This window comes from Quercus lobata, chromosome 1 (assembly GCF_001633185.2).
Source record: "Quercus lobata isolate SW786 chromosome 1, ValleyOak3.0 Primary Assembly, whole genome shotgun sequence".
In the NCBI taxonomy this organism is placed as follows: domain Eukaryota; kingdom Viridiplantae; phylum Streptophyta; class Magnoliopsida; order Fagales; family Fagaceae; genus Quercus; species Quercus lobata.
In genome coordinates, this window is record NC_044904.1 from 16,265,745 (window position 1) to 16,282,490 (window position 16,746).

Sequence of the window (16,746 nt, forward strand, 5' to 3'; positions counted from 1 at the left end):
TCTCAACAATTAACAAGAGGATCGCTTTCTGAAAATGTAAGATGAGACTGTCTCTTGTGGATGCTTTGAAGAGAGAAATAACTGCACTCTCATTCAGTGGTGTTGGCTCAATTTTAATTCAATCCAAGTCTATATGTTCTTAAGAGCCCTAGTATATGACTAATTGGCAAAAGCTTTAGGAAACCTTCATTCTCATTACTTTTTGAATTTTAGACACCATTTTTTTTTTTTTACAGTTTCTATGTATACCTCCCTTGTATCTTTCCCCCATTTTGCAGTAAAACTTCGCAACCTTAAAACGCCTAAACATTCCCATCCCCATCCTAGTGCATTCAACATGTGCAACCACCTACATAGTTAGTTTATTTGACTATTATAGTGTACATAGATTGAAGTGTTGAATAAGGCATCATCAAAGAGAAATGTAAAATAAATATATTGAACTGTCATATTAACATGGTTTTGAAACTCGGACCGTTCAAAGAACCGGACAAATGAGAGGTTTAAGGTTTTTGAGGTTCGACCTCGAGGTTGAACCGCGATAATGTCATAATTAAATTAATAATTATTTAAAATATAAATTAATAATTAAATTAGTAAAACATTGAGAAGATATATTATTTTAATGTATATAGATTTAATTATTTGATAAATATTCCTATAAATTATCAAAAATTCCATATTGTTTTAATTCTCAATTATAAGTTATACATGATCCAATAGAACTCAACCCATTTTATAATTAATAAAAAAAAATTAATCAATGATAACCATGAAGAGTGAAGAGGAAGTAACGTGAGAAGGGATGTTTTTAGATTAAGAGGTACTACGTTAACAATATTTTCACAACAAATTATAGGTGGTTAGTTGTTATTGGTTCAAATTTGAACCTAACACTAAGATTACTTTTTTACTCCAATAATAACACCCAGTAACAACCTGCTAGTTAAAATTTATTGTAAAAATATTATGAAAATACTGTGAACATCTCATTTCTCTTTTAAATTTCTTAAACTTTTCAAATTACCTAAGTACAATCCGTTTTTCCTTTTTCTGTTTCTTTTTTTTTTCTTTCCTTTTTCTCCACCGTTTGATTGATTGATTTATCTCCTCCACCGTTTATAATTCTACATCTTTATCTCTTTCTTTTTTCTTTTCTTTTTATTGGTATCTTAAATTTTTCTCATCCACCCATTTAAAAATTTTACCTTCCTAATGCCTCTTTTACTTTCCCAATGCCTAATTGCTTACACATTTCTTCATTGTTCCCTCTTTCTCTTTCTTGATGAACCCTCTTCTCTCTTTCTTCTTCACAAATCTCCTCACAAAACTCTTCATCTGCCTCAGTCTCACTCACAGAAACAATCCTGGTTTTTTTTTTTTGTCAAAAACTCTTGTAGAGCATTACATTGTCACCGTGCAGTGGTTGCTCCTTTCTTCTTTTCTTTTTTTTTTTTTCTTTTTTTTTTCTTCTTTTTTGTCATAAAAATTTTCACAGAACCACTTATTGCCAAAAGGAATTTTCGCCTGAAACTATCTAGAACATTGTGCGAGTTCAACGTTTGACAAAATGTTATGGTTGAAGCTTCAACAATGGTGATTTGGTGCTATGAGTCGGTAATGTTTTTATTTTTATTTTTAATAAAAATAACTCTGACTTGAACCGTAAAACCGTTCACGATTCTCAAACCCAGGCAGTTCAATCGTGGTTTGAACAGTTCCCTGCTTTTCCTACTTAGAACAGTTTGGAGAGGTGAAAGAACCATAATAGTGAGGTTCACGGTTTTCCCGGTCGGACCGTACGATCCGGTATGGGTACGATCCGGTATGGGTTTCAAAACCATGCATATTAATCTATAAACAGCAAAGTTGCAAATTGTTCCATTCCATTTCCTTATCTCAAAACCATGCATATTAATCTATAAACAACAAAGTTGCAAATTGTTCCATTCCATTTCCTTATCCACTGCGCAACTAAATGTGTAATAAAAATGAGCTGCAGTATCTTCAATGAAAAATGCTGCAAATATAACTCCAATAGCAATCATCAATCATGAACCAGTCATCAAATATATCAATCATTCAAAACCTCAAGTGATGTTTTACAGATTTACAATGAGCTGCAACCATTCCTCAAAATGTAAGTGGGAAATTCTGTTAACACTCGGGACAAAAAGGCAAATAAAAAATTGCCTTGATGTTGGGAAACAAAATGGTAAAAAGAATCGAGGTAAAAAAAAAATGTGGAACACCATATCACAATTATACAAAGCCATCTCTACCATTACAAACTTATAATACATGATATGTGGGAAACTCAAATTAATTACATTTAGCAAAAGTGAGATCAATGGAGGTCCATTAGGTTCCTAAAGGAGCTCTGTCGTCTGGGCCAGCTAGCATGATCTGACATTTTAAGTGTTTGGAATCAATAACACAAGCAAGAAAAAAAGAATAGAGACTTAATTGCTAGTAAGAAGTTTTAATATAGGCCATTGAGAACACATACATTGCAGTCGAAAGCAAACCTCCTAGCCAGCATAATAGCTGCATTTCTCTCTCTCTCTGATTCAAAAGCTACTACAAAAGAAAGCCCTTTTTTTGCTTGCCAAAACAGTGCCTGCGCTGCAGCATTCCCACCTCCTCTAACTCCACAGAGCTAAAGCAGGAAAAGTGTCAAAAATAACCAACAAAATTTGTGACGCATCGAAACAAAAGAAAAGATATTTGAGTTCTTCAACACAATAAAAAAGTTCCATTCGAAATGAAAGAGAATTTAGTCTACAATAGATTGCGTGTGCATTTGGGATGAGCTGAATTTTTCAGCTTATCTACACTTTCAGCTTATTTTTGCTACTATTCATGGGTCCTACTGCACTTTTTTATACTATTCATGGGTCTCACTGTATTATTCAGCGAACTTTCACCTTTATCTACAATACTTTCAACAAAATGTTTTCAGTTTCAACTAAATAAGCTGTTCCCAAACGGACATGCAAATCATTATTGCCAAGAATACAAGACCACTCAAATAATGATCTCAAGAACACCAATTTCAGCTCGACAACCAAGGTCTCCACTTCCTTAAAAAGTCCAGTTGCTCCTCTCCTTCGATACTACTCACAACAAGCATAGGGGAACTATATTCCAAGTAAAAAAACTACAGATTTACCAAGCCAGTTCCCCCACCCAAACAGAAGATCCACAACTCTTTCAAGCACTACCCACTGAACTCTGAACATAGAGAATACAAAGGACCACCACTCATGAGCTTTGTAATTATACTTTCCTAGACATCCTTCAATTTTGTCCAATACACTCACAAGAGAAGGAAAAATCAAAATTTTCTATTTTATTTGAGCCGTCAAATACATCTTTCCTTTTTTGATAAATCAAATGCTTCACATGGTATGCTTAAACAATATCTAGAGAATGAGTGACAGGAAATGCATGTCACATCACTCTTGGCCCTTTCATTAACAGAGAAAACGAATTTGAAATCTGCTATACCTGCATTGAAGTGGAGTAGTACTCTTTAGCGATTGTTGTCTTTCCTTTACGAAGCTTTATCCTCATCCTTCCCACATGAAGCACATGAATTGATTCTGATGGGTGATTTACACCATTCATCTGGGTAACAACCACCTGCAAAGTGCGATAAACAATGTCAAAACAGACAGCAGATCTACAGGTTCTAAAAATAGACTCAATCTTTTCCACAATATCCAGATATATAGAAAATCTAAACCTCAAAAGATTTAGACATGAAACAATGACTTTTTTTTTTTTTTGATGAGGGTACATGAAACAATGACATTACTCATGTTATATAAACATGCAAGATGTAAACACTTTCAATAAATCTAAATGGTCCTGTGATGTTGGTAAGTTGCACACCAATCTTGTACATTGTAACTCAGATCCAGATAACTCAAGGTGCAGCACACTACCTCATTCTATGAAGGGTTCTGATACGTACACCATATAGAGTGATAAGCAGTTCAATAAATACATAGTCAAATAAGGTAAATAAATCTATCAAATAGAGCTATGTAATAGTGAGGTAACATCATAGCATTGCTTTTTAATATATACTCCCTCCATTCCTCTTTGTTAGTCCTCTATTTTATTCCCAAAATATGGTCTTCATTGTAGTAAAGGCAACATGAATAGTTGCTTGGAGGAAAGAAAAATCATGAATAAAAAGTGCAAAGATGCACCTCTCAAATAAACTTGGCTCATAAAGTGTAGGCCAGAGGAGAACACCATTTAACTTATAAAGCCTGCAGATATTTCATTATTGCTTTACCCCAAGGCAAGCATCTGACTTGCTTTATGTGACCTTGTACATTGTTTTTGTTTTTTTAATAAAGATTTTCAGGCTTAAAAAAATATATAATCAGACAGGCAAACACTATATCTTTAGGGCCTTGATCTAGATATGTATTCAAACCATGCAGAAATTGACAAGCTCTGAGCATGATGTAATCAACGAGTGGTGAGCTCTGTGAACTATATGCTTCAAATAGAAGATGTAAGCATGAGTTGTGAGAGGGTGAAATCTAGGTTTGTTGGGATCGTATTCAATTGGGCTTCTTTGTATGGGTGTAGACCTTCGAACTTATGTGATTTCATAGTCATTGTGTCCTTCATTTGAAGGGATACTTTTGAGTTTGAGTAGCTGGTATACCCTTTGTAATTATTTGTTTCAAATTTCAGTAACATTGACTCTAGTTATAAAAATTCAATCTTTGGCATCTACTCATGATATTTGAAAGAATAAAAGTTGACCAACCGCACACACTATAAATAGAATGGTAGACAGAGTATCATCAAGATCACCATGAAAATGATGCACGCTACCCAAAATAAAAGAACTTTAAAAGTTTTGACAATAAATATCAATATGTTGACATTGAAGCTAACATATAATTAGCTATGTACAGGAAAATAAATTTGAATAGAACTAGGACAACATACATTGAATTCAATGTCATGCCTTCGCACAAGTGCCTCCACATGGCTTCCCAAACCAGCAGCTGCACAAGAAAATACAACATAATTACACAAATTTAGATTTGACAAACAACTGCTAGTCTCAAAAGCTTAAGCTGGTAAGAAAGGGTTAATTTAATCATTTAGTCATTATTCTAACATTATACCTAACCAAGTTGAGCCCAACATGTGAAATTTGTAATTTTTTCAAATGCAAGACAAATAGAGACAAGGTTGGAAATTGGAACTCAGGACTACCAGCTCTTATTCCATGATAAACTACCACTATTCCCAAAAGCTTAACTAATACAAAAAATATTAATTTAATCATTATTATAAAATTAAAATAAAATTTTGGAGTAAAGGAAGAGATTGAAACCTCACAAATTGATAATCAAATTCAAAAAAAAAAATGGAGAGTCAAGATCAGTACAAGACCTGGATCAATGGGACCAGCAGTTGTCAATGTGATTTGTTGTCCTTCCCAAACAATATCGGCTTGCAAAATTCTCCCAACATCAAAAGGTTCAGGAGCATAAACTGATTTGGTAGCTCCTGAGGCATGAGGGAAAGTTAAGTCAGAAACATACAAAGATTGGAAAAAAGAAGTACTCAATTTTGCAATTTTGCAACTCTATGCATCTGATTTGATGTCTTAGAACAATGTAGGCAACACAATTACCATCATTAACAAATTTTCCATTTTAAAAACAAAAGCTGATTTGGGTACAAAAGGGCAAGTGATTATTATGTGAAACCTACGATAACTGACCACAAATATATAGAAAGTAAATCTAAGAATATGACGTGTTAACCGAACCAATAGATAAAATAATGAAACAAGTACATACAAAAAGAACTTGCAGATGTTGGCTTATTAATGACGGATGGTCATAGGCCAGGTGTGAGGCCCGTATATATAGTTTGGTTTATATATATATAGTTGGGTTTAAGTTAACACTTGGTGTAACTTTTGTCAATATTACACCACTTAATAGCTTTATATTGGATATATTTTTTTAAAACCCACCGTTGGATCACATTGTCTCCTTATATCCAACATCATAGATTTTTTTTTTTTGGGGGGGGGGGGTGGAATCTCATCTACAAAATGTAAATTTTAATTTTTTTTAAATTTAAAAACTAGTAAATAACAATTAACACATAAGTTGGCATGCTTGTTAAGAAAATAGAAATATGTAATCTAACAGTGCGATTTTCATAATATTAATCTAATAAAAAGTTATTAAGTGGTGTACCATTAAGAAAAAACTTAAATCAAGTGTAACTTGATTCTAATCCATATATATATAGCTAATACGTAGTGATTGGAATCAAACACAAAGCAATAGTCAGCAGCCAAAATAGGTCTATAGACAGACAGACAGACCGAAAAGATGTTTTGTTTCAAGCTGCAGAGAAACCAAAAAAAAAATCTTGCCCTCTCGAGTGATAGTTCAATGATCCCAACAGTAACTTGTTGGTCAAGCTTGGATGTCCCTACTCCCAACATCAGTGAAGATCGTGGAACTATCGCTCAAGAAGTAAACAAACCTCTTCAGGTGAAGCTTATGGCTGAATTTCAAGAAGCTCTCACAAATAGAATTTGAGTACCATAGAGAAAGGTCATTTTTACTGGTTTCAAGTCAGTGGGTGATGTTCAGCTTTTGGAAGGTAAGCAAAGGGTGTCAGGCTATCATAAGAAAATACGGCTATGTCTTTATATATTGAGAGCGAACACCACACAGAGAAGGGAACCTTCATTTAAGGTGCCCAAGGCCTGGGATAAGGCAGAACAAGTCAACATCTAAATAAGTATTAGATCTACACAGCTGAGCAGGCCAATCATGAACATTACAGGTGTGACAGCAAGCCTTCCATCCCATTTGTTTTAACAACTTTCCTAAGGTCTCCTCAGTCCTCACCAAGAGCAACTGGACAATATATCTAATTGAGTAGTGGATAGGCTACTTTCTAGCCAATAAACGATACCCTAAGCAATGCAAGAGGATCACAGTATTGACCAAACTTACTCCTATCCATCCTGGGGCACCATAGCATGTTTAGAATAAGAGAGGACATAATGGACGTGACCACTCCCCTGGTTGCAAGATAGACAAAGGAAGAAAGTACAGGAATTTTCATGATATTTATTGATTCACAAAACAATTTTGGTAGATAGAGGTGGCAAAAAAGTACAGGAATTTTCTGAAGTGGTTCAAGCTTTACTAATAGATAGAGGTGGCAAGGATGGCAAATTGGGTAGGAACTGATATGTTCTCCTTGACACCAGCATTCTCGTGGTCCATTGAGTCCCAAGAAGGTTAAGAACTCCTAACTGTCCTCCCTATCTAGTACCACCAAGGCTGAACTCTATAGTGGCTGTTCTCGTTCCTCCCGTTGATTGAGCTGAGCAGGCAAGATTAATGGAATGGGCACTTCCACACCCAGGATGAAGCTGCTAATATATGGAGAGAGAGTACAAAGGGAATAGGCCAGTAGGGCAGTGCTGGTTTGCATTTAAAGGTCCCATTGAATTTCTGTTTTTTTTTTTTTTTTTTTTTCCATTTAAATCAAAAATATATTTTATATTCTTTGGGGACCATGTGCCCAAAACCTTCCATGACTATATTACATTCTCTGATTATCTATGTAATTATTCTGATCTTACATTCTGAATAACAAGTCAAGGATTTAGCCATTAAATTTGTCTGAAAAAGGAAAAAGCATTTAGAGAGAGAGAGAGAGAGAGCATAATCTCTTACACAGAGATGGCTGCATTTAGAGAATAGCACAAGAGTGCAATTGCTATAGTAATCTATTCTCAAAAGTCCATAAAATGCGAAGCAGCAAAATATTACTGCATATATACCTGATATAAGCTCCTTTTTGCCACCTTCTGGTGATACACGATACCACTGAATTGAACATTTAGAAAGTTCTGGAGCATTGTCAGTGCAAGGTTGAATCCGCAAGTATGAACCTAAAGCTTCATGCCCATCTAATTCAAATGACTGGGAACCGTTCTCCACGACCCTCTTGCTCTTTGCCAGCTGAACAGATATGAGGGATGGAAATTAAAGAGCATAAAAAATTAGGAACAAATGCTACATTTCCATGCAATATACAATTATTTATATAGCACACCACATAAAGTAAAGCAAAGCAAAGGTTAAACCAGAAAGCCACATACACATTCACCACAAAGATTAAATATAAATAGTAACAAAAACAATTCACCAGCAAATCCCTACAAACAACAATAATATTCTATCATTTCTTGCCGTGTGAAACCCAATGACACATCAAATACAAATAAATTGTCGCCTGTGTCACAATTATAAAATCCCAATGTCAGTAACTTTTTTTCCATTTTTGGTAATTAATGCCTGATTGCATGCCCTTGTTGCAAAGGCAAATAGTAAAGCCTTAAGAAATAGGAAAAGTACTAAGAACACCTAGGCCAGAGATTTCACTATCATGCCCTTTTGGTGTTTTGAAGAATTTATAGAGAGAGTAGAAAACAAAAACCAATCATGAAGAAACTCCACTACATGAATCATGACATCATGAAGGAAGTCTAGCATCAATAAAATGATATATACAGATGCATATAAATGATCACGTGTTGTTCAAATATAATACTACCCTGAGGGGATATTTAAGAGGGACTGGTGCACACCCTATACGCATATGTCACCCTTGTCTTTTTTTTTCTTTTTTGATAGGTAAGAAAACTTGTATTAAGAGAAGACTACTTCATTAGAAAAATGAAGCAGCCAGAAAAAAAAAATATGTACAAACAAATATGTCACCCTTGTCTTCAAAACAGGACTAAAAGCATTTAAAATAATATAATACGCATATGTCACCCTCCTCACTTTTTTTTTTTTTTTTGATAGGGAAGAAAACTTGTATTAAGAAAAGACTACTTCATTAGAAAAATGAAGCAGCCAGAAAAAAAAATATGTACAAACAAATATGTCACCCTTGTCTTCAAAACAGGACTAAAAGCATTTAAAATAATATAAAATTCTGGCGTGCCTATTTACCGTATATGCTTCTCCATGTGTGAGAAAAGGAGAGACAGAGAGAGGGAAAAAAATGTCATTTGCTCAGATTGAATAATTAACATCCATTAGCATAAATGGTTAATGAGTGCGAGAGCATGAGAAACAGGAATCATATATGCCACCACAATCTTCCATAAGGATAAATGAAATTTCCTATTAACAAAAATTGCAACTCCTTATGCAAAAACATAGATTTTTTTTATTGGTAATTTATGCACACACCCAGTGGGTCAAACCCACGACCACACCCTCCATCCCATTATAATAATAATAAAATTTAAAAAAAAAAAAAAAAAAAACTTAAAAAGGATAAATGGATTGCTTCAAGCTTTTAACTTAAGAACCCAATTAACTGCAGACTACCATATGCTCATGCTAAAAGATCAACTAGCTTTAAAACTCGTTGCTTCCAGAGATTCATGCACTTGGCTCCCTCAAAAAATTCAAACAACATCCCAAAACAAATTATTCAAAACCCCTATAGAATAGATATGCTAAACAATACAACACCCTAATAAATTTTTAATAAGTAACAGAACACTCTGAATACAGACATAATAAATAAAAAACTTAAAGCAATAAAAAAATTGATGGAGGAAAACTACAAAGGTAAAACCGTGACTACTTCACACATGGATAATGCAGAAAAATAATATGCCACCAATAGATTAGGCACATATTAACACATTATTGAGCCAAGAATACATGGGAAGCCTATTAAAGTTATACAAAATCCTGCAAACATGGTGTAAAATAATAAACAAACCTCTTTCTGAAGCCTCAGAGAATGCTTTGACTTCTCTGCAAGCTGTGTCCTCAGTGCTCGAAGCTCAAGTTCCATGTCCATAACCTACAGATTAATGTTGATTCACTCGTTAATAAAAAAAAATATCATCCAATCAATACATTTTAAATCAAAACAGAAGTATGAAAGTAAAATAGAAATAAAAGTAATCTAATTCACCACATGGCTTGAAATGTTACCACTTATATTTACAATGCAACAAATTAAACATACTCAGGAGAGTTCAACTTTAATGGATACCTATAATAATTCATTGACAGAGTTATACATAAGAACAATTTGTCATCTGATAGTTGAATAGCTGGTCTTTGTCTGGAACGTTATATCTGTAACACCAGATATAAGACCAGCTACTCAACTATCAGATGACAAATTTGCTGGAAAATCTATGACCAGACTCTTGGCAGGGTTGATGTCTAATACGGTTCTAATGACAACAGGAAATGAATTTCATGCATATCTCCCAAAAACTAAAGCTCTTAGCAATTAGTTCAACTTAATTGCTAGTACAAAGCACACGGAGGGAATAATTCAAAAGGGAATTCTTGAGTTTATAATAAGCAACAGATTTAAGACCAAAGGCTAACAAATACCTTGCTTGGCTGATGCAGCATGATAATTCGTCTAGCCTCTTGAACCTCCTTCATCAGTTCTTCCACATCCTAAAAGAACCAAATAAAAGATATTTGCTTAAAAAGTACAGAATAGAGAATAAAGATAGTGTTTTGTATTAAAGATGTACTGATTATTACGCATACAATAATCAAACACTAGAAACCAGCATCAAGACATAAACCACGATGCAACTATCTTCCTAAATCCTCTGACAGATCAATTTAATCACCCATCCAGGTCCAAACATAAAAAAGTATAGAAATAGCTTACGCAACAAAGGACACATGCATATACACTGTAAAACTGGGTGCATCCGAACATTTTCAAATTAAAAAAAGGTTTGAATACTGCATCATTACTGTCATGATCAAGTGCTCTTAAAAATACGGTAATAACACAAACCTACCAAAGAAAAAAAAAGTAATAACACGTACCTGCTTCCCAGAGGCCCTAGACGTTCGTTCATGTTCCTGAAGGGCCTCTTCCACTCTCTGAACTGCTGCTCTGGCATTTTCTATTTCAGCACGAGCAAAAGCTCTTTCCTCATCAACAAGTTTCTTTGCATCTTCTGATGCCTACAAATGAATCCAAACAGTTAAAGTGGGGAAATGTGAAAAGGTAGAGAACTATAAACATTTCTCTTCAGATAATACATAAATGTAGAAGAGCAAACATTTCACATAACACAAAACCAGCGCAAATTACAAAATAATTTATGTAAGAAAGATAGAGCAGGAGTTTGGAAGTGTATCAAGGAGCTCAAGGCTAGACTGAAGTCACCAAACGGGAGTAAATAGTTCAAAAGAGGGTGGGGGAGTTCTAAAGAAAGCCTTGTGAGGTGTATATGTTAAAAGCAATAATGAAACAGAAATGGTTTGTGTTTGTGAGATAGTAATTTTTGAAAGAAGCACAATAACATCAATTATACAATTGTTTAATTTGTACATAATTGAATATTAAGCGAAACCCACAGAGTGCAAATATAATTTTATTTGGGCATTTTATGAAATTTGAATTGGAATATGATACTATTCCATCATCTTCTCATGTTGTACTAAATTGTGAAATAAAGATTCAAGGTTCTGTTCCAGTATAATCACCAACCAGATAAATAGGAATTGCTATTCCATTACAGCTTTTTTATTGTTTACATCTGATAGGTGCTTCCTTAACTTCTCAGGATAGGGTAGTACAGATCAAAGTTGCCGAGATTTAAAGAAAACAAAAATAAAAAACACATTTCTATCACATTTTAAAAATATTTGAACCCAACAATTAGATCACTAGAGGCCATACATGGATGATATTGGAGAAGGTGTCACTATCAAAAGTGATATATCTACTCCACTTCTTTCATCAATATCATTTTACTAGAAATCAGCACCACTGCTCTCCATTTTTTTTCTCTCGTTGTTCCTTGATTCTTTAACATGTTCACCAAAATTTTTTGAGTGTTTCCATGTATTTCAGCATCTGTGAGTGTATGTGTGTGTGTGTAAACAGCAGACTATGAATTTTCACTGTCCTAGGTATTTTGGTTAGATCCATTGTCAGTTTCCTAGAAATATAGACTTACAAAAAAAAAAAACATAAAGTTTCCTAGAAATCTAGAACATGTAGCACACTGACAGACTTGGGAGTTACTGTCACCAGCCAATATAAGAAAGGAAGGCAGCGATCTTATAATGTCAGTCATGCATGTTTCTTCACGCCCCAACCCTGATTATAGCATCCCATCATCAGGTGTCCAACTCAAACTCAAATGAACCCCAAGACAAACACAAAGCTCCAGTAAATGGGCACAACATCCTCCAATACCATAGCAATAACTGATTGTGAACTGAAAAAACTAATCAGCCAAAACTAGGGACCATGCCTCATGAAACAAAAGTCACTACTCACTAGTTTGAATCTCCCCTCACCTCCCCTTGAGGCCAAAAATTACTTATCTACCCAAAAAAAAATAAAACACCTAATCAGCCAAGACTTCTATTAAAAATAACACAATAAACTCTAAGACGCTTGAAGGAAATACCATTTAGGAATTGGATGGCTCAGTTCCAATGAAACTTCCAGAGGATTTGATATGTGATAGTAGCCATCAAAACAACATCAGAACTAGTTCATTATAGTTTTACATGAATAACAAACTTACAACCTACTTAACAAACAGAAAATTAACTCCACACAAGCATTAAACTTATAATTTATTAGATTTATTTAAGTCATTAAGATGTATCTAACTAATATTAGTGATTAAAAGAATTTGCTTATAAAAATACACAACACAGAAAAATGTCAAATTACCCAACTTCTACTAAGGAATTCAGATCACCTGCTTAAGAAAATTTGCTAGCTTCTTGACTTCAGCCTTTTCTTGTATTAACTCCCCTTCCCTTTGAGTCAGCTGTACTGCTAAAGCTTCCACCTGCAGGAAGTGGAAATAGTTTGATAGTCATTATTTGCTTCACTTTATAGAGAGGAGATTTCAATTGATCTAAAGACCATTGGCTAAACAACAAGGGAGACCAACCCCAACCCCTCAAACACCATATTTGAACCCTAGACCTCCTTTAATAAGTAACACCAAGCTACAAGGCCACTGGTTGGAATATAAATACTTATAGTTTGTCTTCAGAGAGGCAAGAAACAACAATGGTTTTTAAGGGTTGAAGGCAAAAGGAAAAAAAATTATGGCTCTTTCCTCTTTTTGCAGTTTCATATATAAAATTACTTTTGAAATCAGGAACTCAAAGAATCATGAATGATACGTGGCATAGGAATGCTGAGAGGAACAAATTCAATAAAAAGAGAACAATATAGAAAACTAACCATACAAATAGCTTCCTCTACATCATCCTTGTTTCTACCCGCCACACGCCCTTTCAAGGACTCCAGTGCATCTCTAAGCTTCTTCAAAAGAACATGTTTTTCCAATGAAGCTGCCTCTCTTAGTCTAGCCTGAAGTCCAAAAATGACTGCTTATTATTTGGTTATCAATAATTCATTCTTCAGCAATTGAATTAAGAAAAACAAGCTCTCCTTTCAACAGAGCTTAATACCCACTAATTGACATATCAGAAATGGGTTTATTAACTTTCCAAAACTTTAATATAAGATATCATAAGTTTCAAGAAACAATTTCCATAACTTTCCTTAGTCTCTTAAGTGACCAGAAGCTCCAAAAAAAAAAAAAAAAACATTGAAAATTTAGTGAATGAAACAAAATTCTACAGCAATGAACAAGTCTGGTACCAATCAAAGCCGTTTGTAATTTCTGAAATTAGCAGAGACAAACAAATTTTAGAAAAAACTTAACCTCTTCAGACAACTTAGCAGCAGCAGCCAACCCCTTCTCGAATTTACTGGCAAGGTCTCGAACTGAGAGGCGTTTCTGCTGTTCCAACAGTTGTGCAGTCTCCCGGGCAACAACCTCCTTCATGGATAGCACTTTGGGGTCATCCGTCGCATCCACTATCTGATTGTTAGCTCCGATTTTGTAATTCGGAAACCGACTGGAATTAAACATCACATCAGCAGATACTGCCGGAACCGCCTCTTTTTGCATGGTGTCACCAAAATCACGAGTCACCCTCGTCATTGTTTCAGACCAGCTACTCTGCAAATCACCAAAAGCTAAGTTTAATGGAAACGAATTAACCACAAAACAAGTCTAAAAAAAGGCCTGTCAACCTCATCACAATAGTAAATTAGAGTCTGCCAAACATATTGCTTCAATTACATAATCAATTTCTAAAATTCATCTGCTTGGTCAGTATGAAAAACCCAGGAAATGGAAGAAATTAATCGTTTTAAAATTTTAAAATATATAAAAACTGCAAAAAAGGAAAAACCTTTGTATCACAGCTTAGTTGAGGAGTTAAACCATTTCTTAAAAAACTCATCATTTTCATATCCTTCTCATTTTTTCCATCGTCTTCTAGGCAACCAAACAGTCAGTAACAGCAAATACCAGAACCCAAACAAACAAACAGAACCCAGAAAGCCCAAATTCAATACCTTTTTCCTAATTTCAACACTGAAATCAAAACATAGCAATTTTTTTTTTCAAGACACTCACACTGATCATTGCTAACTCAAACAATTACATAAAAAAAAATACTATTCACATAGCCATGATAAACTAGATTAAAATACACACAAATACACACAAAAGAAAAGAAAAAATAAGACCAAATGCAATTACCCAATACAGCTTAGAAGTAAAAACAAGGGCTAAGACAACAGAAACAAAACCCTAGTTCATAGAATTCCCTTTTTTTCCCTCAACTTTTATAAAAAAGAGAAACAGAGAAAAGTTAACAATGGAGACAAAAAGGGAGACTTGGACTTACAGATCATCACAAAAACATTTAACTATGTAAGGCTATTATGGATTCTTGGATCAGATGCAAGCCTAGTAGCTTCAACTTGGTTATCCAATAACCTTTGCCTGTGACAATGAAAGAGATAGAGAGAGAGAGTTTTGTGAGAGAATATGCAAAGAAATATGGTGGTGTTGCTTTTCAAAAAGCAAGGAAGAGAGAGAGAGAGACGATAAAGCCGTCCTCTAATGTTACGGTTTTAGTAGTAACAGTAAAAAAAAAAAAAAAAAAATTGGTTGCGAGCTAGTTTGAGTTGAAAAACTTTTTAGAATTGGATACTGTGTTGTGTCATGACTCATGCTTGTGCTTTAAACTTAAACCTCTTTGGCGGTCCCCACGTGTTGTTCTGTCCTTTTTTTAATCCTTTCCTGTGTTTGCGTTTATGTTTCTTTTTTTCTCTTTCTCCTAGATTTTTGTTTCAATAATATTAGAAACCATAATTTTTGTCACAATTTTTGCTACAACTTTACTCGCGTGCTGAGCTCTAAACAGTTAAATTGTATACCCGTTATTTTTATCCCACCACTCCCGACTTGCCATGTGAACAAATTACGGAAAAAATTGTGCTTGTAATATTTTTCAATTTATTTTGGATTGACCAGATTGCCCTTGATTTGTGGTTGACTAAAACTTTTGGGTTCTTCATTTTTTTTCTAGTATTTGGTGGAAATTATGGTTGACCAAAGTCGTTATTACAACAGCTGGAAGTTTGACACGGACGGGTGCTGAAAGAAAACGGTTTGATTTGATTTTTTCAATTTTCTTTGTTTGTTAATAAATGAATTGTTGTGTTTGATCATTTTTTTTTTAAATTCCAAGGATATGGATTTTATCTTATTTTATGTTTGGGCCGGCTAACTAAACATTATTTTGAGACAGCTAATTAGATTTGAGCTGTTTTTTTATATTTGGTTTACTTAAAAAGATTTGAACCAAAATTGAACATTGAAACTTGTATATTGAGAAATTAAGAAGACCCACTTCTCTTTTTCTTTTTTCTTTTTTCGGAGGAGTTTTATCTTAATGATTCATTTTACAAAAAATAAGGAAAGAAATTCCAACTTAAGTTCTCCAAATGATGAAGATTCAAATAGTACTATTAAATTACAAAACTCTTATAATACGATTTATTGGGAGGAGGGGGGACGAGAGAGAGAGAGAGAGGGGAACAAGTACAATTTCTTAGTTATAGTACATATATTAAGTTCTAAATTGTGTTTAAATACATTGTTGTATTATCAATATTATACAAATGAAATTTTTTTTAAAGGACGGTTAAATTATATTTTCGAGAATAAGTAACTTTTTGAATTTGTTGGTGCATTTTAGTACTAATTAGTAAATAAATTGAAATGTTTCTATACTTTTTTCAAAAAAAAAAATGTTCATATAATATTTATTTATATTGAATTTTGTGGTAATTGGAATTTCAAATATAATGGAGAGTTATTGAATTACAAATAACTCTAATCTTTAATTCTAGAAACTCCTATCATTATAATAATAAGTATGATATTTATGAAAATAAATATGCTGATAATGCTCATTTATTTTGAGTAATTTCTATGAACCTATATATAGACCTATGTGCACCATTCATGGTATATTGATAACACATGTCTATATGTATAACAATATCTATGTATATTAAAAGTGATTTACTATTATATATATTTCAAGAATGGTTGGACAAAGAAGGGTGTTCTTCTAGTGGGACTTTTGCTCTATGAAGTGGTACATATTCAGTGATTATTTATTTTAGTGATTAAAATAATAAGCTAAATTTTATATAATTTGTTGTGAGCTTGTTACATGATTGTGAATAATCAAATTGATTTATTATATTTGTCATCAAAAAAAATTGTTTATTATT

At 33.7% G+C, this 16,746-nt stretch overlaps 1 protein-coding gene across 2 annotated transcripts; it reads right to left on the bottom strand.

The window, feature by feature from the left end:
* Positions 1-2,035: 2,035 nt before the first annotated feature.
* LOC115981104 (stomatal closure-related actin-binding protein 1-like) lies at positions 2,036-15,066 on the bottom strand. 2 transcript variants are annotated; one of them, XM_031103291.1, is made up of 13 exons: positions 14,844-15,066; positions 13,808-14,107; positions 13,321-13,449; positions 12,824-12,916; positions 10,923-11,063; positions 10,467-10,535; positions 9,835-9,918; positions 7,868-8,048; positions 5,434-5,550; positions 4,981-5,039; positions 3,511-3,645; positions 2,510-2,659; positions 2,036-2,406 (listed from the first exon to the last, which is right to left on the bottom strand). In XM_031103291.1, exons 2-13 carry the CDS (start codon positions 14,087-14,089, stop codon positions 2,362-2,364), a joined length of 1,485 nt encoding a protein of 494 aa, XP_030959151.1. In that variant the 5' UTR covers positions 14,090-14,107; positions 14,844-15,066; the 3' UTR covers positions 2,036-2,361. The 2 variants fall into 2 exon arrangements, with proteins under 2 accessions (XP_030959151.1, XP_030959155.1); XM_031103295.1 differs by lacking the exon at positions 14,844-15,066 and adding an exon at positions 14,696-14,819.
* Positions 15,067-16,746: the final 1,680 nt, after the last annotated feature.